The 24292-nt window shown below is 42.3% G+C and overlaps 1 protein-coding gene across 1 annotated transcript in view; it reads left to right on the top strand.

Moving 5' to 3' along the window:
• Window positions 1-16638: 16638 nt before the first annotated feature.
• Window positions 16639-24292, top strand: part of LOC113140278 (protein shisa-8) — a 66159-nt gene continuing 58505 nt past the window's right edge. The window contains exon 1 of the mRNA XM_026324087.1: window positions 16639-17201. Coding sequence (XP_026179872.1) covers window positions 16639-17201 — 563 coding nt within the window. The remainder of the gene's footprint in view (window positions 17202-24292) is intronic.

Raw genomic sequence — 24292 nt, 5'->3', positions numbered from 1 at the left:
CTGCTGCATCTCTCCAAGTCAACATATAAACTACATTATAGAAGAGGATCACAGGAGGTTTAAGTAACAAACATGTTAGCAGGAAGTTGTACTCTGCCTCATACACGTCTGTCCAAAGTTATAGACACTGTAGAGTTTTCGTGAAGCTTTTTATAACTTTAGAAACTAGCTGGTTGGGGAAACAACAGTGCAAAATAACCACATGGTTAAAATTCAGGACATTTTGTGGTTGTGATTTGTAGAAATGTGCACTGGCTGTCTGGAGGAAATGAAAAACACATAATTGTTTGTGTCTGTTTTGCTTCTTATTATTTTATATTTTGCCATAAATTGGTTTATTATATGACAATGCAGTAGTTTATTATATGGAAATGCAGTAGTGCAGCAGTTTGCTTCTGAATCCAGTCCATCCATGATGCTGGTGGTACTTAAGAACAATTACTGTAACTGTACAGAGTTTGGCAGGATCAGATTCCCTGGTGAGTGTTGGCACCAAATGACCCAGAAGTGGAAATGTGTAAAAGCTGTAGTGATGATGCACAAGCAGTGTGATTAGTTGTGATCAGGGGCTGTGCAGCCGATGGGCGGGTGGCTGCTGTGTGACGATGAGCGCCACACATGACTCCACACAGTCAGCTGGAGGAATCGATGGTCGGCCCCCAGCCTGATGTTTCACAACACAGCGGTCCTCTGTGCTGCCACAGGAGGGATTTTGCTGTTTCAGATGGGGCAGTGGGTGACAGCTGAAGACCATTAACTCTGGTGTATGTGTATTGTATTTGTATGAAATTCAGGTGCTCAGGTGCTTTGCTAGACAAACTTAGGAGAGGCAGCGTGTTGAGTTTTTGCAAACTGACTGTGATCCAAGGACAAACAAAAAAAACATTGCTCCAAAACTGAGGAGAGAGTTTACAAGACTAGGAAATTAAAGACTACAGTAATGCAGCTTTATGCCTGCAGGCAGAGTGTGTATTGTTAGTCCTGACTCTCAGTTTGGTTCGATCTCTCATCTTGATGAGTTGTCTACTAGGAACATGTAGCCTGAGGCGGATGTAAGCTGCATGCAGGGAAGCTGATTTTTAAAAAGAAAAAACCATAACATTAACCCATTTACTGTTTAATTACCAGATGACATTAGATTTAATTGTCTTATCTAAGAAAGCTGGATACCCCAGCCACAAAGGGCAAAGGACACGGCGCTTCCTCATGTTGAGTCAGAAAGAGAAGTAGAAAACAAAAAGACAGAGTCAACTCACTGGAGCCGAAGTGGGGCCATAGAAAATAACCATGAAGAAAGAACTAAGCTGAGAGCTGAAAGGGCCAAAGACTACCGAGTAAAGGGGAAAGGATCCTACAGGATGTGGACCCTGAGACGACCTACAAATGCTGGGAAATAAAATAATGAATCCACCAGCTGTTTCTATAAACAAATATTAGAGGCTCTCAGGACTTTGACAAAAGTATTATATTATCATAACTGCACTGGAGAGCAAATCGATAGAGTATGGAGCAGTGTGTCAGTCTGTGTGATGTGAACCACTGTATTTTCCAAATGTTTCTCAGACTCTTTCTGGCTGCTGGCAGAAAATCAATCTCCACCTACTGAGTATGAAACTTGGCAAATCATTGTGACACTTACTTTGCCATTAGGGTCATGTACTCTCTCAAATCTTTAAGAAAAGTACAGCACTAGTTCAGTCATTTTAGAAACTGCATATAAATTCTAGTTATATAAATGTAATTATTTATGCAATAATTTAATTAAACAATAATTTCCTTATTTATTTATTCAATAATTAAATTGCTTTTTTAAATACAATTTAAACAGCAAGAAAATTCCCCATTACCTTAAACATTACATTACCGTACATGAAGCCTTAAAGTTAAATCAGAAAGGTCTTTGAATCAGCAACTACTGAACATACTGTGACTTCTCTAACATACATGTATGTGGTTTACATGACTGAGATGACCCACGTTACCATGAAACGTGTAGGAAACACAAGAAGCTCGTGCAGGGCCAAGTGGTGCCTTCACTGACACCGTATCCCCGACGTGTTGTTATGTTTTTGAGGAGGTGCATGTCTATTAGCGATCCCTGCCTTCACAAGGGCCCACACTTGATGAAGACTCTTCAAATCAATGCGGCTAATCTCTGAGATATTTCTCTGTGACCAGCCTCAATAAATATTGTCACACTGCAGGATGCAATAGAGAGATACATGAGATATAAGCCATAGATTTTAACAACAGAGACTGTAAGAGACATGACAATCAGCACGAAGAATCCCCATGATGCTCCTTCAGCACACTGTTTTCAATCCCATAAACTGAAGTGATTGAACTGAGCCACTAGCATCAATAGATTCAACAGTGGGATCCTTAAGTTTCATGTGTGTCTGAAACCCAATCAGAAACACCACTTTCTGATTTAAGAAAGCCAATCTCCTGTGCACTGACCCATTCACTCACACTAGGCTGTCAGACAGCAGGCAGAAAATACCGGAGTGAGAGGATGGGAAATGAGACAGCTTTTAAAAATCAATGAGAATATCAGTGCTCTGTTTTTTCCTCATCTACCCTCCAGTTCTAATCTTCGGAAGGAACGATCCAGAAACCCTCGAAACCTCGAAAATGTAGCAGGAATGTTAGTGGCGGGGGAAAAGAGCCCCAGGATATGTTTTCAATGTGGTGTGGAAACAGGAAAGAGCAAACAATGTGGAACAAAATTAGTGAGCAATTTAGATGTTCAGTTCTACAGAATGTGCAGCTGCAAGTGCAAAGAGGTGTTCTACTGTAAACATCAGCAGGGGCACTGGCATTTCTCTGTTCAAGGTGTGTTGGAGCCAAAGAGAATAGACAGAGAAGAAAAACACAGGGAGAGATTGATAGAATGGGGAATTCAAGAAGCATTTAATTGCTAATTAATAGGATAATGTTTGGGCTGCAACAAACTGTAAAGCCTTATGGGACCTCTACTGTGGCTCCTTATGGCACTGCCTTTAAACTGCCTTGGAACACTAATTAATTCACATCCTGCTGCTAATTAATTTGCCACCACTAATTAAACTGAAAGGCACCTTCTTTTCACCCAGTCCTCTCTGTCCCTCAGCTCCTGTCTTCTTTAGACTTTTTTGCATCTTTGTGTTTTGCCTCCCTTGACTCAACAGCTCATCCAACGAGCCGAATGCTTTCTTTCCCCGCAGTGTCTTCACGGCTGACAGTTGATGCTATTATTGTGCTCGACGCCACCAGCAAAAAGTGAAACATCTTGCTATTTGTACCTTTTAAATGGTTTCACCAACAGGGGGATTGTTAGCAGGATGTCAAATATAATCACTCTCTAAACCCTAACGCCACACACAGACAATCAGCAGCACTGTTTGTGGCACATTATGTGTTTACATCATCGTGCAATACTCTTTATTTGGCTGTAACGATAAAATACTGCTATCGCTATCCTTTTAAAAATAGATGCTTTGGATGAAAATGCCTCCTGGTGACTCATGACTTTCATGATAAACCATAATGTGCTTTGCTTTCATGCCTGTAATTACCATGCTGGGCATCATCATCATCACCGGATATCTTGCAATGAAATGCGTGAGAAGTGCTGCACTGTGGTTGAACTGTGGGGTTTTGGAGGAGGGAAAGAGAGAGAGAGAGAGAGAGAGAGAGAGAGAGAGAGCTCTGCTGAGAGCCAAACTCATCCTCCTCCTCACACAGGAGCCTTGAAGTACAGCTGCTGATTTGTGGCCATGCCATACGCTGACTGATGAGTCCGATGAGATCCTGTGTGGTTCTGGTCTCACTTGGACAAGCTCAGTATGACTTCTCCCATGTGCACATTGACCTCAGGACCCCTCTACAACAATTTTGCATCGCATGTCGGTTTGATCAAGGTCTTATACCCCCCCCCCCCCCCATCCATATGGGAACTAATGTGCATGACAGCTCAATCTCATGTGACCTCATATGAAATCATTGCTGCAGCCTGAACAGTTTTTCAGATGTCACGTCACAGTGACATGGTTTTTCTAATAACCAATTAGGAGTCAGGATCATTTATAATTCCCCAAATTACCTCATTACATCAGCAGTGTAGTCTATTCATTGATATATAATGAGCAGCCATAGTGCTTTAGAGGAGCCTGGGGTTATTTTAACCCTGGGTTAATGGCTGGCAGAGACACACAGACCTTAACTCATGGTCATCTCTGGTCCAACAATTCACATGGGCACAGCGTGTTTCCATTATGTCCTATTACCTATTTAACACAGCAAACAGATAACTGCTGTTAAATGCTTTGCTGCTCTGATTGTGTGCTATGAACAATCTGAATAATCAGCTGGCGACATTATTAGACACCCTGTCTGGACATGGACACCTCCAGTACAGAAAGGGATTTTATTTTATTTTATTTTATTATTCTTACTAGTTATAATGAGTGTCTGTCACCTCTGGAGACACTGCTGGACACAGACGAAATATAGTTTTTCAAAGGGTTGGGAAGTAATTACTGTAAGTGCAATTAAGCAGGTTATACTGTAGAGGCCTCTATGTTCTGCCATACTCCATCCAGCCACCAGGTGCCCTCACATTTTCCCTCCTTTCCCAGTCACATGACCTCCCCTGTCCATTCACACACCTGCTCCCAGTTTCCCCAGCCATTTTTCCACCATCCATTTCCACCTGCTCCCTGCCAGTTTGAAATGTGTGTTTTTGTTTGTACTTTTCATACCATGGAGTTTTTGCCACCTGCTGGTTCCCTGTTTTGTTTTGCCGACTGAGCCCGGACCTGTTCCTGTGCCACCTCACCAGGGAGCTGTAAGTCTTTTTTTCCATTGTGTTAATCTTGAAGTTTGTTATCCACCATGATGAGCTACAACTTTCTGACAGGGGTCATTTAGAAAACCTAATAATATTGTGGTAATTTTACTGAAGAAATATTTTTTGGGTGCAGGATTTGTATTTGTAGCTATTACTCTGATGCTACCTTGACTCAGTCAGACTGAAAGTGGACAGAATCTGGGGCCTACATTTCCCACAATACAACCCATCCACTGCCAGTTGGCTCAGAGTTTCTGGTGTGTTGTGCTAGTAGCAGCTAGTGTGGCTTCACCACAGACAGAGATGAGGGGAAGACTCCTCCAGATGCTTGGTTTTCATGCCCAAACCTCCAGTCCCAACTAAAGCTCACTGAGATGAGCCACCACCCATGTTTCTATCAGTCTGTGCAAGATCATCAGCAAAATAAACTTCACAATAACTAGAACAGCAGGTCCACTGCATGGAAGTGATCAGACTTTCATAATGGATAGTCAAAAGTTTCTTTTGTCCATTTCTTTTGTTTGTTAACCTCTTTGACCCGAAGAAATCACATAATCTGTTGCCACAGTTTGTTCAGCCATGTAATTGGAAATCTTGCATCAGGTCTTAAAAGTAAATGATCTTCCAAAGGATGAGTGGTGTGCTTCCCTGTGCTTTAAATATCCATCCTCTTACATCAGTAATAATTATGCTGATGGTTATGATGATAAAGGATTGTGCTACAGTTCTCTCAGGCTATGATGTGATTATATTACCAACGACAAAGATAATGAAAGTCATACACTGTTGATTACAGCTGAGATAAACCTTTATGGTGGTGTTGTAAAATTTAAGGTCTCATTCTTCAGGAGAGAGGGAAAGTGTGTGTGTGTGTGTCTGACTGCGTCTTTGTGTAGTGTCTTTACAGACAATACAGTGACCTTGAATGGGTCATTAATGACGATATGGCTGGAGGGGTTAAACGAGACCGTGTGTGAGTGTGTGTGCGCGCGTGTGTGAGTGTGTGTGTGTGTGTGTGAGACGGTGTACTGCATGTGCTTGTGTGTAAATGCAGATGTAAGTGATTCACCATCTCTAAACATTCACAGCATCAAAACACCTTCACATGCTGTTTATAGAACTGTGTGTGTGTGTGTGTGTGTGTGTGTGTGTGTGTGTGTGTGTGTGTGTGTGTGTGTGTGTGTGTGTGTGAAAACTGACAGACCTTATGTGTGAGCTGGTATTTAAAGATGTGCCAATTACATCTCATTAAGTCAATTTTATTGTAAAGCTTTAATTAGTTCTAGTAGTAATTAAATTCAAACTGCATCTTCCTGTTAGGGCTGTAACCCAGTTACCTGGAGCTGTCCTTTAATTGATGAAACTTATCCTATGCAGATATTTGCATTAGTAAATTAACCTACTTTATGTTTTTAAATTCGGTGATCATCTTCTTCAATGAGTTTCTATATAAGAGGTAAATAAAATACCCTGTCAGTGTTTGCTGGTTTTGGGGATGAGTCTGCACTGAAATCCACTGGGACATGTTGTGGAACCTATGAAACACCCATGGGGCCAATATAAAGTGACAGGTTTGCCCTGTGGGTTATTGTCTTCATTTTTAATATAAACAGATCAAATTAGTAGAGATATTCACCGCTCCATGTAAAAGAGAATTTGGAAAATCAAAAATAACCTGGTTCAGAAGTGTGATGGACTAAGGAACAGCGGCGCGAGCTCTTCGGGGCCTTATGTTCCACATTGGATGGAGAGGATTAAGTGAGAGATGTTAAGCTTAATTTATACTTCTGCATCAAGGGGTTTATGTACTTAGGGCAGCTGCATGTGCAGGCTCTGTGGGCTAAGCTGTAGCTGATATGTTCCTCCTCTGCACAATATCTTCTCCTCCTACATGTCTGCTCCTTTTCACTAAGATTTATCTACTGCTAACCTCATACTCACCTCCACCCCTGTTCTCCATCACAGTGAGAGAAATAATGTTAATACAGCAACTGCACAGAGGAGGAGTCCCATATACAGCTCAGTCAGGACGCTCATCCAGGCTTTAACCATTTAACCAGACAACTGAACGCTGATACAAACCCAGTGGAGAAAGTTAGATTTGGGCAGCAGTATGGCAGAGCTCGGTGGCGTCGTGGACTTTAGTTAGTGAGGGGTCAGTTATTGGAGAAGGTATGTAACATCTGCGTCTGCCTGAACCACCACTGATCTTCTCTCACATCCATTAATCAAAGCCTGTGCTGTAGTGCTCTGCAGCAGGATCGGTGTTAACCCTTTGTGTTGATTATAAATGCAGAGTAGCCTTTCTAGAATAAATCAATCTTGAAAAATATTTTGACTCAGACGTGCTGGGTGACATGACTCTAATTTCTCTATTTATTTACATGACAACACTCTCTCCCACACAGATGAAAGAACTTATCCTCCTCTTCGATGCCTCAGCGACTACATCTAGAATAACGCCACCTGATACCTATTTGTGCTAGTGCTGGGAGAATGGACTCGCACATTGAAACCTTATACAACCCCATGTGTAACAGTCAGTGGGGGTCAAAATGAAATGTCTGGGTGCAGGTGTGTTGTGGAGCAGGTCAATTACGGTCACTCAGTGATGGTTCAGTGTCCGGGTGAGGCTCTGGAACATCTATCCAGTCTCAGACTTAGGAATGATCAGAATTATATCTTCCTTTTTATTATGCTAAGGGATTATTATGATGGAGAATTATTAAAACAGCAAATAAACCTATCTCTGAGTTCTTCTGCAGGAGGGTACTGTTGTGTGCACTGTAATTGACTGTAAATGAACCCTAACATCTATTTTTTTTCTGTTTTCTTTACTCTCATTTTGATTTAAATTGTTTGTGAGTGGTGGAGACAGATCTTCTGATGAGCCTGTTTTGGAAGAGCTTTGACATTTTAAAGGGATAATGAGGTCACTGCAGAGGCTTTGAGGATGGCGAAGTAAACATTTGTCACTGATCCAAGCTTCTGTAGAAAGAGGGCTCTGAAAGCTAACTGGTTTGGAATATCAAAGAGAAAGGGAGAGACTACACTTTGTAATTCAGTTAGACTCAAGGTAGCTTTAAAAAAAAACAGCTTACTTTCTTTGGGGAAGAAAAGGGAAAAGGTGCAGTTTATTGTCAACATCAGGGATTTACCAGGCCCACAAAATCACTTGTGTTTCCAATAAATCACTGATGCACACAATGTGCCACCACCCTGGGCTGTTGTCTTTGTAGTATCCTTGGCAAGTGCCCGCTTTAAGGTAATAAAAAGAGAAATCTCTTGGTTGAGTAGCTGAATTTGTTAGACTGGAAGAGTTATAGCTGTGTGCTAACAGCAACGAGGGGTCTTTATCATCCTCAGCTTTAAGAAACAAACATGTTTCAGCTCCGCTGCTCGCTGCATGTAGCCAAAAAGATCGGGACTCTGATTTATGGATGTTGGACCACTATGAATAAATATTTGATATACTGATATAATTAATTATCTTTGGCTAATTTGGAAAATTTCTGTTTAAATGATAAAACCAAGTTTCCCACATCAGGAGAAAGAGGATTCAGTAACTCGGGCACTGCCATAACCTTCTTTCCCTTTTAACTGTAACTCAACTTTCCCTTTGAAGAAGTTTATTGAATCAAATTAAAGAGGAAGTCCTGACTTTGATACTGCTTGCTCAGCTTGAACATTTCAGATTAGATCAGGAAAACTATCCACCCAGAAGCTCTTTACTTCCCAATACATGTCACATACTTACACGCTGAAGAGAATATGGGATTTCCTCTAGTTTACAGCCCTTCACTAAAGCTAATAGCTGCTCCTGGGCTCTATGTGGCATGTTGGTAATCAGCTGCTCACACTGGAGTGTGTTTCTGTAAGTGTGATAAGATGATAAATATAGAGTTGGGTAAACAGCTCCAGGGAGAAGCACTGTGAGACGTATGGTGACGACATCAGCTGGACCAAATATGAGTCATCCACAAGTTTCAGAGCTTCTGCAGTGAAAACATCAGCCCTACACTGGGCGAAAGCACAGGCATCCACACACTCAACCAGTGTATGGACACGTGTTTGAATCAAAGATCACTTCAAATTCATTAGGTGCTAATAAATTAAACCTACCTCACCTCTGTAAAAACTTTGTTCATAGCATCCCTCAGTTCGGGGTCCCTCTATCGGCCTGGCGCACTTTCATTGTGATTTCTCCCTTGCATGTGTTTTGGCCGTTGCGGCGCGTTTGCCCTTGTCGGCCACCGTACGAATCTGCTTTGTGTCTCAAAACCTTAACAGGGACAAAGTTAGGGAGCATCTCATAAAGGATCTGTGGCTCACTGACTCATAATCCATCCATGTCTGACTTTTGTGCACCTCCCTTATCATTCCCTTTTCCTTCAGCCCCTTTCACCTTATTGGTTTCCCATATCACCCACATCATCTCCATTCTTCTTTGTTCACCTTTGGGTGACCTTTCTGTCTGCCTGTCTCCCTTTCTTCAGCTCTCCTAACTTTGTCCCGCTTTCTGCAGCACAACTGAGGACAGATCTCATCTTTGACTGGCTGATTGAGTTACCGCAGCTGTCCCTGTTGACACGTACACACAGATAACAGTGGATGGCTTTGCAGGGGACTGAATCAGGATGAAACAGAGACGGCTAATGACAGAGACCTCCCACAGCGACACAGTGGGATAATCCTCTATTGACGTCTACTGGCTGACTGCATGACTGGTGGGCTAGCTGCTGGCTCCCTTGACATTTGGGTAACTGATTAGTAGCTCTCTGCAGAGTCTTCTGCTGATCTCAGAAAGATTTCCACCCATCCATTATGTGCCGTCACTTATCCTATGCATGGTCGATGTAGTCTATCACACTGAGCAGCACGAACAGGTTGCCATTATTTTCGACTCATGACACACCAACGATCGCCCCTTAGCCACTATCGGGCCATCAGTGAGCGTCTGTCGTCCTACTTTATGCCATGTGTCCAGTATTGTTGGTCCTAGTCAGCCTCCTGTTTGTCTTTTCAGTTTATTCAGGATGTTGAATCGACAGCAGATCATGTCAGAGAGAAAGGCTGTTCTGATTGGCTGTTCAGCTTAATGGATCAGTGTAGTATCCATGGTTTCACCTGTTTAGTGCAGTTTTTCTTATTTTTAACCTCCACCTCTTCCTTTCTTCTTTCACAACCGAGCGTCTGACAGCACCAGGACTATTTGCAGGATTAGAAGCAGCTATAAATCTCTGTGGTGAGTGGGAGTGTTGTGAAAATGGTCAGCAAATGCTGCTTTGTTTACGGTTTGTATATATCTGCAGCGAAGGTCTTCTACCTTCCATTTTCCAGCGGCCAATACAGGCTATTGCCACCTGCTGGTATGGAGAGTTATTGCCTCAGTATTGTGACACTTTTTGGTAACACAAGACACAGGGGCCACCTACTAACTGCAGGAGATCCTCTTGTTGTGAAGGCGACATTGCGAACAATGCCTCTTACAGGCAGCTATGGTTTTAAAAAAAAAAAAAAAAGCCTAGATTTCTGGGTAATTGATCTACCAGACAGGCTTATTAACGAATAGATAAAAGGGAAACATCAGCACTGGTCATTTGTTTTGAGTGGACTTTATTCATGTCAAATGAAAAGGAACACAGAGAAACCAGACGCAATAGTATATGCACCAAACTATACACAGAGCAGACACCACTCCAAACTTATGCAATCCAATAACAGACCGGAGAAAGAAATTGAAACCACCCAATAGGTTTGTTTTTCTATCAGCTCGACCCACGTGCTCTCCTTTCACAACAGGCCTTTATCTTTGTTGTCTGACATGAGCAAAAGACAAGTGGAGCTCTTTGTGTATGATTTTTGATTGGAAAAGAAGGAACAGCCACAGGCTTACAAAAGCCAGAAAAAGTGCCACAGCTGGGAATTAGACCCAGCTGGTCCACAATGGAGAGAATCCATCTACAAAAGAAACTTTTGTTTAAGCAGAGCTGTAATGATGGAAGCCTGGGAACATCTTTAAACCTCAGACAGCTTTGCTTTCAAGAACTTTGTAGTTTTAATCTTTAAAATTTGAGATGAAAACCTCTGTACTGGCTGGAATCTGCACACTGTTGGCTCATCCCTGCCTTATCTCAGCATGTACAGCTAGAGCTAGCTGCTTAGCTTAGCATAGATACTGGAAACAGAGGGAAACTGTTAGCCTGGCACTTTCTGAATTCAACTACAATCAAACTCCCAATAGCTCTTTGCTGAGCTGCAGCTGGCTGTGATATTTATCATCACGTCTTACTCTTTTTAACTTAATGTTTCATTTTACAACATGCAGCTGCTGTGTGTTGGATTTTAATGCGATGTGTCGACTTTGCAAAGAAAAATGAATCTCTGTGTCTTGGCTACAGAGATAAAAGCAATAAAATAAGCATTTTCTTCTGCACAACACGCACCACAAATGCTTCACTTCGGCATAAAGACGGGGAATAAGATATCTATGTTTGTGTGTATGTTGGTTCGCTGGCGTGTATGAGAAGCTATTTATTTATGTGTGTGCAGTCGTTCCTAATCGATAGCAGCAGGTATGTGATGTCTGCAGTCAAGGACGGGGGGAGGATGGTGGTTTAAAAAAAGAAAAGAAAGATACTGCTGCAACCACAGACATCCATCAACTCTGCAGATGCAGTCCATCAGTTTTAGTCTGAACTTCATCACTTCTCTTTCTCCCATTTGCTTCACTCACACCTTTCATGTTTATTTGTTCTGTTAGAAAGTGCCTAATTTCTTTTTCCATCCATCTTCCGTCCCTAATTTTTCATTCTGTCATATCTCTCTTCCTCATGGCCCTGTCTGAGTTACCCTCACATAACTTCATCCCTTTTCTCCATGTTCATCTCCACCCTCAACTAATCTATAATGAGTGACAGTCGGAGAGTGCAGGAATGATGGGCAGTGAAAGCGAGAGAAAGGGAGTGACATGAAGAGGAAAAAAAAAAAAACAAAGCCTACACTCCCATGAGCCAAAACAGAGTGGGAGTGACAGGCGTGGTGTGGCACATACACTGGAGTCTGAGAGGCAGAGGAGACAAGTTGATGAAAGGATGGGAGGATGAGGTGAGAAATGGAGACCGACTGAGGAAGGGATGAAGTGAAGGTAAGGACGGGATGGGTGTGAAGTGGCAGCGGAGGTGGAAAGGTGATTGAAACTAGGTGGAATTTGAGGAAACATGTTTACCCTCCTTAAGTCTTGCTGTAAAATTTAATGACGGGTGAGTGGGAGAGTAGAGGAACTAGGGTGAAGAAAGAGGAGAAAAGAACGGTTGAGAGAAAGGAAAATAAAGGAAAGAGGAGGTGAGAGTGGAAAGAAAAAACCCAATGAGCAGGAGAGATTAAGCACAGAAGCACCTGCTTTGAAGGACCCACCTGAATTTTTGCAGTAATATTTGTCACTCCAGCCCTTCCCCCAGTATCAGGTCACCAGCTTGATTTAAAAAATTGCCCCAAACAGTGCTGCACTTCTCAAACCATTGCAGACACAATGTGCACCTTGTTCCAGGATTTCCTCTGTACAGGGAGGCCAGGATCTCTGATGCTGATTTAGGATAAACATCCTTTAGAAACCATCGAATTTCTGGTCATAGTCACCAGATGCTTCAGTGTCAAAGGTAGAGAAGTAGAGCAAAAGAAAGGCGACATGAGCAGAGATCAGAGACTGTGTGCTATTAGGCTGCAGAGAAGCAGATGAAATGATTTAAGACAGATCTGCCATTCAATCTGTACTCTCTGCCCTCCATCTCTCCCCCAGGACTCCTTCATCTTTCTGCCGCTCCATCTATCTCATCACTCTTTCTTTTACAGCTTGCTTTTTAGGAAACACCCTTCACTCCCATGTCTTAACTGCTTGTCTGAGCACTGACAGGCAGCATCCTGTGTATAGACCAGCCCTTATTCACAAAGACTTTGATTTTCTTTTCTAAATTAAAAACGAGGTGAAGGAAGAGGAACGGCACATAATGGTATTTTGAAGCCGTGAGAGTGTGTGTTTTGGCACGCATCTGTGTTTACAGTGTGTGAGTGTCGTCTTGACATCAGTGAATTTAGGCTGAGAGTGTTGGACAGAGTACAGACGGCAAGCAAAGATGAGCTGCAGGAAAAACAACAATCCCAAAAAAAGTTTGGCTCAAACACATAAGGGTCTGGCCCGAGTGTGTGAGAGAGGAAAAATGAAACGCAGTGAGAAGACAGAAAGCAGAAGTGGTGATTGGAGGAATTAAAAGAAAAAAAAAAAGAGAGATTTGAACAATGAATATTTGAGATGAATATAATATCATCCACTTAAAAACAGAATAAAATATTAAGCATCATTTTCTTTGCTCCCTTTTTCCTCAATATATTCAGAGGTGGTTTGAGTCATAATCAACCCAAAGGCAATTCTCTTTCTCCTTATTTAAAATCTAGTTCACATTTAACATTATATCTGGGATTATTCAAAATTGAATTGAATTTCTTTCCTTAGTTGCTTTCCTGGGAATTTAACTGTCTCTCTCTCTCTCTTTCCTGCATTTTTCTCTGAATAAAATTCTCTTTGTTTAATGTCTAATGTAATTTTCCTTTTGAAATAGCTTTTCTTTTTTTCCTCCTACCTGTCTGCACTCTCTTCCTACCTATGTCTCCACCCATAATCCATCTGTCAGTTCCTGTTCCAGTTGCCATCCCTGTTTTCCTTAATCCCCCTCCCTTCCCTGTGTTAATTCCTCTCCTCTTTCCCTCCCCTGCTCCTTCTCTCTGTTTTTGCTCTACTACACTTCTCTCCTCCCCTCCCTCCGTCCGTGTTCCCCTCTTTATCTCACTCTAGCTTCCTCCTTTCCTCTTCTTCTCCCTCCATCCATCCCTTTGCGTCTCTCTAAATCAGCCCTGATCGACTGCAGCACCACACATGTTCCACACATGCTCAGACAAAGACGAGCACGTGCAGTGGCATTAGCACAGTGACTGTGGACACGCACATGAGCATCATTGCATGCATGAACGTTATAACGCGTGTCTCAGGCAGCTCATTTGTTGGACTGACATACAACACTTGCATTTTGGGAAAGTAGCACAGAAGAGAGAGGCAGAAAATCAGTATGAAAGGAGAGAGGATGAAAGCTCAATAATCATTGGGGAAATGGAGGTAAAAAAAAAAGGGAAGTGTGGGGCAGAGGAGGCAGCCGAAGCAAACTGGAAAGGTTCGATGAATGGATAAGAAAAGAACAGAGGGAGCATGAAGGTAAAAGGACAAGCAGTGATGGTCAGGAGCCAAGAAGAAGAAGAAGGTGAAACAAAGCTGAGAAGAGAGACATAATGATCAGAGAGGAGGAGAGTTAGCGAGCGCTCATTTCCCCACAAAAGATGAGTGTGAGTGTGTTTGTGTGAAAAAGAGAGGGGAGGAGTGAGCGAGAGAGGGAGGAGAGAGAGAGAGAGAGAGTGTGTGTGTGTGAGATATTGTCATCCAGTCCTGCCAGAGAACAACAGCAGCAGCGAGAACATCACCAGTGGACGGGATACAGACGCACTGAGCTGAGCGTGGCAGCGAGGGCAGAAACGGGAATACACACTGATGAAGAGGCAGCAACAAAAGGGGAGGATGGAATTTTTAAAAAACTGCCTTTTATTGCTCCTCCTTGGTCTTCCCACTTCTGTTTGGAGCATCCCACAAGCAGAGCACCAGTGAAAACACATACATATGATATATATATAAAATTCCTATACATATATATCAAATTATGCCTGTTTTCAAAGAAGCTGCAGCTGGACAAGGACTGAATTGACAGCAAAATCCAATGCATAAAAAAACAAGAGATAATATGCAGCATTTGCCTAAAAACTGTTGCATATCTTTGTCTTTTGTTTTTTCTTTGCTGAGTGGGGAAAAAGACAAAAAACTACACTGATGCAAATGGAAATTTTGAAAAACTGGCAACTGAGTTGTTGAAACAACAATAACAAAGAGCAGCTGCTGCAGCCAGTCCTGTATTCCCAACGAGGGCTTCTTCTGAAAACAGGATATTTTTTTTTGATCAGCCCTCGGTGGCTGTCACATCTCCACTTGTCTCTCTTGTCCAAATGTGCTGGGTGAATATTATTCCAGTGAGGCTTGTGCAAGTGTGCCGCTGAAAGTGCGGAGGGCAGTTCACAGGCTTAATGACACCCCCACACCGATATTTCCCAAGCAACAACAAAAGCTCTACTCGGACTGAGAGGAGAGGGTGAGGTAAGTTAAAGAAGAGAGAGAGGCAGCCTAAATAACAAAGAAAGAGAGAGAGAGATTAAGATCAGAGTGCAATCAGGAAAGCAAACCAAGGAAAGGGAAAAGGTAACCAGCGGTTATAAAGACCCTCTCCGTTCTGGTCCAGTAATTCCAGGCATGTGTCTCTTTTTTATGGCTTCTCTTGAGTCTGGGATGCAGCAGCACTAGGACATTAAGACATTCAGTATCACAACATCAGCCCTCCCCCCTCTCTCCTCCTCCTCCTCCTCCTCTTTGCTCAGTCTCAGCACTCAGGGCAGGACTGAGCAGGCTGAGAGTACCTGGCTGGTGTCCTGGGTCTGGTAGAGATCCAGGGAGAGCAGTGGTTTCAGTAGAGTGCGCACGGAGCAGCAGCAACAGGAGCCCTGCACACAACGAGCACAAAAAACCCACTGGACTACTTGTGTGTCGCTTAAAAGCTGCAGAGTGACACTGACAGAGCACTGCCACCACAGGGATTTGAACTATTTGTGAAATTTGCGCGTGTGTGCGTGCGTGCGTGTGTGTGTGCGTGTGTGTGTGTGTGTATGTATGTGTGTGCGTGCGTGCGCAGATGCATGAGAGGAAACACGCCTCAGGAGCAGGAGGGATGATTCTGGACTGTAATCACCCCGGGATTTCCACTTGATGAGAGACTGGAACAATGTTTTAAGGAGTACTGAACAAATGGTTATACCTTACAAAATAAAAGCTGAATATTTAATATCATTGCCAAAGACATCAGGGACTGGAAGTACACTTCTCTAGGAGGCAGTAGCACTCACCAAAGTGGGCAAAGGTGAAAAGATGCTGACCACAAAAATAAAAAGGCGTTCTCTGAACAGTATCACTGAGAGCAGGAGGATGATAGACACAAGTTAAGCCTTGAGAAGAAGAAGTGGAAAACTGCTAGTTGTTTTTTTTTTTTTGTTTGTTTTTTTTTGTCTTTTTTATTCCTGGACAACAGAACTGATCTAACTCCAGAGTTCAGCATTAGAGTTGTTATCCACTCAGGAGTATGAGGCTGGCTCCAGAGTGAAAAGCCTCTCTCGTGGGAGCTGCCTTGTGTTTCTGTTCGAGCCGTCAGAACCCAAGTTCCCACTTTTCACGGATTATTCATCCACTCAGCGGGGGGAGCTTATTGCTGGAAATGCCAGCGGCAAGTTCATCTGTAGGTAACACGCCCTCCTAAACTGGATTCCCACCAAGCCCGTGGATTTGGATTTGTCTGCAACTGCCTCTGCTGTCTGCTCATGACATATGGCTTTGTGAAAGGTGACACTGTCTGAATTTTGGAATATTTATTTATTCTGATAAACATAGAAGAGCAAGGACTGTGATGGTGCATGTGAGTGCCCACTCATAAGGGACTGATATCTATAAAGGCTCAGAGCTTCATTCACTGACTATAACTGAAAGGTGGTGACAAGAAGGATATTTCCTCTTTATTTCTTTGTTTTTTAAACCAGGAACTAATTCATTCGGATCTATCCTTAATAATTACACATCAGCACTGAGTCATAACAAGACAGGCAGTAAGTCCAAGATGGCTACGTCTTTGCATCCAGTCTTGGTGAGCTTCTCCCTGGTCGTTCTTCTGGGTCTGACCTCTCTGGGTGGACTGAACTCCAGGACAGGTCAGGCTTTGGCCCAGGTCTCTGCCAACAACCAGACCATAGAGTCCTCTGTGTCACCTGAGGCAGCACTGGCAATACCCACACCAGACACAGAGGACCAGACGGTCCCAACCAACAGAAACCGATGCTGGGGTTACTATGACGTGATGGGCCAGTGGGACCCGCCATTCAACTGTAACGCAGGTATCTACATGTTCTGTTGTGGTTCCTGCTTCTACCGCTTCTGCTGCCAATTCAAAGTTCACAGTCTGGACCAGACATCTTGTTCCAACTATGACACACCTGTGTGGGCCAACACCGGGCGACCGGCAGCACCCGTCACAGAGGTCCAAGAGGAACCAGACCGGGATCGGACCCACATGATTGTGTATATTATCTGCGGAGTGGTGGCCATCATGGTGTTGATCGGGATTTTCACCAAACTCGGGCTGGAGAAGAGTCAGGGAGGACAGACGGACATGACGAACTCCAGGTATAGTAGGAGCTGAGAAAGGTGGACAGATGGATGATGTTGGGCATGGAAAGGAGCAATGATTTGTGGGTAGGGGATTAGTAGACATCAACAGCCCTTATAATTTTGAATAATATAGCTGGATTAGATTTTGCTGAATGGATGGATGTGTGGATGCATGAAGCCTTTGATTGATGAGCAGATCTTGTGTGTACAGGAAATATGGAGTTAGAGCCAGAAGCTAACCAAGCTTAGCTCTGCATAAGGCATCAGTCCAACTCAGTCCACAGGAAACCAGGTGGCCTGGCAGCATCATTAAAGCTGACTGATGACCCTTTTCATCAAACCTTTGCAAAAACAGAAGTGTAAAAATGAAGTTGTGGTTATCGGACAAACCCTCTGACAGCTTCCTCTAGTGTTTGTGCTAATCTAAGCTGACATATATTTATATTTACAGTAACTGAGAGGAGGCACTAAAGTGGTTTTGTTCATATAATTCTCTGCAGGCATGTTTTTAAATATCTATTTCTTTAAGCACAAGACAGACAAAGCCTTTCAGCCATTTAAAAATGTGAGTAGGATCATTTGAAATCAGAAAGAGATGATGATTATTATTAAAAAATTATTTAATGGTCACACAGGTATTCATCTAGACTGTACTAAATACGCTTCTAGACTAAATAATGCCCAACAATCAGTCACATATGGAATAAATTGAAAAAAAATCCATAGTAGTGATTGTGTGTGTGTTTATACATGCATGTGAAAGTGTGCAAGTAAACTGAAGTGTAAATTCCTGCCTGTGTGAATATAGTTTTTTTTTTTTTCTGTATATGTGTGAGAAGGTCACCAGCTGGGTAATGAGTCAAGTGTGTGAGTCGCAGTGAGGTGATAATGGCTGTTTGAAACCATGAGGGAGCAATGGACGCAGTGACAGAGAGGGAGCGCGGCACAGAGGAGCGGACGGAGGTCGGGCAGGAGGGTGGAGGCTTCGGCGGACAGGTTCCGGGGAGTCGTAAGGGAGGAGTTTGGTGCGGTTGTTACTGTGTTTTCTCTGTATCGGTGTAGCCGTTTCACATTGATGGACCACCAACATTGATTGATTGCTGTGACACAACAACACAATGTGCGGCCTCCAGTGAACAATGAGGAGAGAGAGAGGGTGGATTTTTTTCAAAGTGGTGGTGGTGGAGCTTATTGAATGGCTCTGACTGGACCACCGCCAACGGCTAATTCTAGTATGGAGAACAGGGGTGTGTGTTTGTATCTGTGTGTGTGTGTGTATGCTGGGTGTCACTGACCAGCCTGCCGGGCATTATAAGTCGGGCTGTGGGGGCTCTTTAAAATCCTGCTATTACCGGATCTCCTCTCAGCCTTCCAATGGAAGAGGATGAGGAAGAGGAGGGTAGCAGTGGACATCAGCACCCATTAATGTTACACTGCACTGAGCCACCCATAACACAATACAAGCTGGCAGCTCTTGGCACATTTTATCCCCTGAATCAAACAAATATGTGAATTTTAAGATTGAATCAAGGGATTGTTTGGGACGTATTTCTGATTTGTAGCTGGCTGTCGTCACCAGATGCAGGTCATGCTGTCACATGAAATGTTCAGCGTTTGTCTTGAAGTTTCCCAGAGGTGATGTGTATGTGCCTCCCAATCAGCAGGACAGATGTTGGCAAGCATCTGTCCTGCTGAAGTGTCCTGGAGCAAGACAGTTGAACTCTGTTCGTTTGACCAGTCACTTTGACCTTCCTGAGTGAAAACGATCGAAATGAGCAAAGTAGATGAATGAATTTACTTTTATCAGTCCACTCAAATGAACAACAAACAGCAAAAACCAACTGTCTGACTGTGCAGAGCCACCTGGGTTGGGGACACATGCTTGAACACAGTGTGTAAGAGCTCCCAGCTAAACGTCACATTACAACACGACGGGTTTTCGCCCTCAGCCTCACCAGTTCAACGGTGGGTATATAACATTAATGCTAGTGTCTGACGCAACAAATGAAGGCACCATCGATTTATGTTGTTTTTCCAATAGGAAGTTGCAGCTTCCTCTGATTTAAAGTGTTTAAAATAAATTCCAGATGTGTGTGTCAGTGTGAGGGTGCTTGGAATCATACTTATCTAAAAAGGTGGGGGCCCTGCAGAAAAAGCTGGTGAACCACTGCAGTAATATAATATTCCACTCCTACAGCAGCCATTCTTCTACATAATGAGCACTTTTATGGTTAGTACTTTAAATACTTCTTTGCTGTTTACACTTTCGTCCATCTTCTTAAAGGATTTGCACAAACATGGGTGTTTATAATGCTGAGACCTGCAGTGTGGTCAGGTGTTAGTCCTGAGAGGAGGAAACATAAATGAAGAACATTACTGCGACTTTTACTTATAGTGAGGTGTGATTGTTTGCAAAGTCAATAGAAAGAAAAACAAAATGAGACATGTATTTGTTTATTTTTAAACTCATATGGCAGGTAAAGGGTCAGCGATGGAGCGAAGACCAGAAAAGAGGAACAAAACCGAGTGTGAAAAATACAAAGACGGAGAACTAAACAATAAAAAGAAGCTGCACTGGGGCAAGTGAATATTGAGACGCTGCCAAACTCATTACTACAACTTGTCTGTCATAGTTGTTTACTCTGTGCTGAAGTGTGTGTGTGTGTGAGAGAGAGAGAGAGAGTAGACAGTGATACCCGAGCAGACCACTGCATTGATGTAACCCAATTCTGGTGATAAAAGAGGCTGTGACAGGACAGTCCACTGGAGCATTAATGGTGTAAGAACAAAGGGGGAACGTTACAGAGGAGCGGTGCAGATGAGTGAAGGCCTAAGCTGTTGTAATTCTGCTGATCTGCCACTGAGAGATGTGGATGACTGGTGATTATTGAAATACGTCTGTTGTTGTTTTAAAGACGTCGTACTGGAATGGGTCCTATATTTTCCATCTAATGTCTTGGAAACTTTTCTTGTAATTTTCAATATTTTGTTCATTGTTCAGGATATTTTCAAGAAAACTCTGTGCAGTTCTGTGCCACTTATATAAGCAAAAAGAAAACATTGTACATGTAGTACCTGCTTATGTTTTTTAGGTTTAAAGGCAAAAACAGGTGTAGATACATGAAAACATTTCATTAATACATGTCAATATACAGCTGGATTTCTTATAAATACTCATTTTGATGATGTTTGACTGCTATGCATTATATCATCATTACCCTATAAATATTCATGTTTATGCTGCATATTGATTTTAACTTTTCAGCTGCCTGAAATTAATTTCAAACTAATATGATTCAGTTTTCTTAAATATTTCTATACTGGACACACAAAATAAACTGATATGATGTAGAATAAACATGAATATGAAGAAATGAAAAATTCTAGTAATTAACACATACTATTAATATACCAGGAAAATAAATGATTACAACATATATTTTAACTCTTATTTTACTTTAATAACTTTAGTAATTGTTGTTGTCCCAGACCTGATTTAAAAAGAGAAAGTTGCCTTCCCTGTTGCTTAGTTTTGAAAGTGATAAGTGCCTGAAAAATATTCATTTGTTAAAATGGAAATAAAAAGTTCTCTAACTACAGAAACTATGGTGATGCTCAGAGATGGTGCTTGTGAAAGAGACACTTTGAGGCCACTCTGTGCAGAACGGATCCGCCCCAGAGAAACTGTTTATCACATCTATGCATGGGCATTACATTTTAAAAATTCATTCTCAACCTGCATATGATAGTGTGACACTTTCACCCAGCTGTGAGTGAGACAGTGCATGAGTCTGTGTGCTCGTGTTTAGATGTGTGCGCACTCAACAAATAAATCCAGCCACAAAGCTGTTGAGGTGGTAATGCTCTGAAACCTTGGGTCAGGCAATCACAGCGAGCAGCAGTGCAGTGATGTATAGGACAAAACACACATGCACACAAACATCTCATTATAACTGTACGGTGTCACCTCCGTTGCATTGCTTCTCAACTCCCTAGCAGCAGATTGTGTTTTTGTTTTCTCTCAGTCAATCTGCCGCTGCCGCATCTGTTGGGTGGAAACTGCTGCAAAGCTAAATTAAAAATGAATTATTTCTGTGGTATGAGACTCTGAGCTGTGGGAATTAATATGCCAAGTCAAATTTTTCCAGTTAATGAGGGGGGGAGTAAAAAAGAAAGAGGAGGACATGTTAAATAGTGCAGGAAACAGGTTCATATTATCTCAGAAGTTTAAAGCTAACATCAGTGAGGCTGCGTATTGTATAGAGGTGTCGGCCAATAAATATTCAGCCCATCAGACTTGATCAAATCCACCTAGAAAACATTTCTCAGAACATAACAACTAATGTAAGCAATTAAAAAACAATAAAACAATGCTTATCAGCCAACAGCATAAATAGCCTGAATGCATTTTGTGTTGTATTAAGTGAACGCAGCACAAATTAACAGCTAAAGAAAATGAAAATTGTAGTTAAACAACATGAACTATTTCACACTGATCAGCCATAACACTATGAGCATTATCCAGCTTTTGGTTTGCAGAGACCCAGTCACCCAGTCCATGGCTGATTGGTGTGTATGTTACATGCAAGTCACTGTGGTGTGGATAATTAGATCAAGTTTACCTGATAATGTTGATAGAAGACAGAAGATACTGAAATAAACTCTTATATAGTCACATCAAAGCAGCTCAGGTTATATGACAAGTGCTTCAACAAGAAAAATGACTAATAGTGTTAGTGACCTTGTTAACACAGCTGGTTTTGTTTAGCGTATCATTCAAGATCAAGGGCTTTTGTGTTTTTGGTTGGACCTGTTCATACCTTAACCTACACGTATTGATTCTAACACACACACACACACACACACACAGAGCATAACATCCCTCTCATTTTCATCCCTCTCGCTTTGTGCCACTTATCATAAGTTATTCCACTGAAGAGCGATGTGTTCAAGGGCACCGGCGATTGAATGACCCACTGGGGATCTAAACAACCATTTCCATCAGCCATTTTACTCTTTTACTGTATTGTGTTTCATCAACAGTGCATTCTGTAGCTTTTATTGTTCGGCCCCAGTGGAGCTTTTCATCATTGCCTGTGACAGCTGTTTAGAGCAAATAGATAAACATGTGCACACAGCTCCACTTTTTCTGAAACACTTACAGCAGTAGTCAGATGGATCACTGAAACATTTCACAGTGGGCTGGGTATTCTGAAATTAAGGGTATATTTTTAGTGTGTGTGTGTGTGTGTGTGTGTGTGTGTGTGTGAGGGTGTGTGTGAGGGTGTGTGTGTGTGTGTGTGGTGGCACAGCATGACAATAGGATCATTAGTTGCTTTTTTATATTCACGCACCAAATGGATGCAGTGATTTAAAAATACCAGAGCATGGGAAATTACCTACAGTCAAAACAGATCAAACAATCCTGCAGACTGACTTTGCACATCACAAAGACAGTCAGTGATGTGAAGTTGTGTCTGCAGGCTTCATCTCTTTATTGTAGCTGTTGCTATTCTCCATTTGCATTAATAAGAACAAAGCTCAGGTGTCTTGTTAAGCTGACGTCCTCCCTCCATGTTTAATCTGAAACCCAAATAAACACTTTGATGCTGCAGCAGGTTGAGAAATAGACTCTGACTCCCCCTAAGTGCACAGATCAAATCAACAAGGATTTATTCTTTATGCCTTTTATTTGTCCTGTGCACATGAAGGAATCGGGGGATAATTGTGAAGATTTTCTACTTGTCTTCACCATTTTATTGCTGACTTCACTTTGCCAGTACCAGGCCAAAATGCACCAGCCTGAACGTTTTCTTTCTATTCTATTTTACCGATTGGCAAGCACACGTCAAAATAAAAGGCTTAAAGGTTTTAAGCAGAGCAGCTGAGGTAAACAACTCAAGGTTTTGTCCTTCCAGACACTCTGCCCAATCTACAGTAGTTTGTTTAATCCAGTCAAAACAGTTCTGATTCCACCACTCTTGGTTTTTTTGACATCTCGACCTGTGCACTGGATGAGTTAAATATGAAAGATTTATGAATGACTGGCAGATCTCGCTCACACATAATTAATAGATTTTGGAGAAATAGTTCATCTCAGTAGTGTGTTTATCCCTGCCCTCTGAGTATCATCCAGGGTTTTATCAACCCATCAATCTGCCCTGACCTTCACCCTGTGCAGACATTACCTGACATCCTCCTTCACTCCCATCATGGCCTCACATGACTGCTGGGTCTCTCCTCATATCCCTCCGCCACACACATTCACGCTTTAACGTATCTACATGACAACCTACTTAGTAATAATAAACCTATTTCAGCTAGACATACAAATGAAGGCAGTAGTAAAGTAGGTCTACTGTACTGAAGTACAAAAATGAAGTACTTGTCTTTACAGACAGTGGTGTGTATTTTTACACGCATGTCCCTAAGAGGTGGCCGTATCGGTTGTGTTTTGATTGTAACGCCACACCTCGGTGCAGCAGGGCTCAGGGAGACAGATTGCTGCAGCTCCTCGGCTGAAGTTCCTCAGCTCAACTGTTGCTGCAGTGTCCCCACGTCAGCTGATCCCCACACCCTCTTTCCGTCACGCTCACGCATTTCTTTCTTCCCCTTCTTCTCACTCCAGTTTACTTCTTCCAGTTCTGCTTCACTTCATTTTCTTCTGTCTTCTTTCGGCATCTTATGTGTTAAATATTTCATGTGCCAAAAATCAGACTTAAGTGTTCATGACAGATGGTCAGACTTAAGAGCAAAATGCCAGGAGGGTTTGCATATAAGCCGGGAAAATGAATGGAAATTAAAAAGTGATAATGTTAAATGTATAAGAAAAGATGTGCAGTCAAATGTGCAGTCATCACAATACTAATAGACATGCAACATGTAAATGTATAAATGTGTTGTGAATTTCTCTTATTTCAATTCAAAGCTGAACAGCTCCAAAAGTAGCTGCATGCAGTGATGGTGAGATGATGGGATAGATTTATGTACAGCTCTTCTCTACTTACACAACATATTTTTTAACCTTTCCCACATCTTCCTTTTGTCCCGTTATTGAAATAAATGTCAAAAATGCAATAACTCATACTGCAGTGAAAGTTTCCTCC

The sequence above is a fragment of the Mastacembelus armatus genome, chromosome 8, assembly GCF_900324485.2.
Source record: "Mastacembelus armatus chromosome 8, fMasArm1.2, whole genome shotgun sequence".
Lineage (NCBI taxonomy): Eukaryota > Metazoa > Chordata > Actinopteri > Synbranchiformes > Mastacembelidae > Mastacembelus > Mastacembelus armatus.
This window is presented reverse-complemented; position numbering and strand designations above follow the sequence as displayed.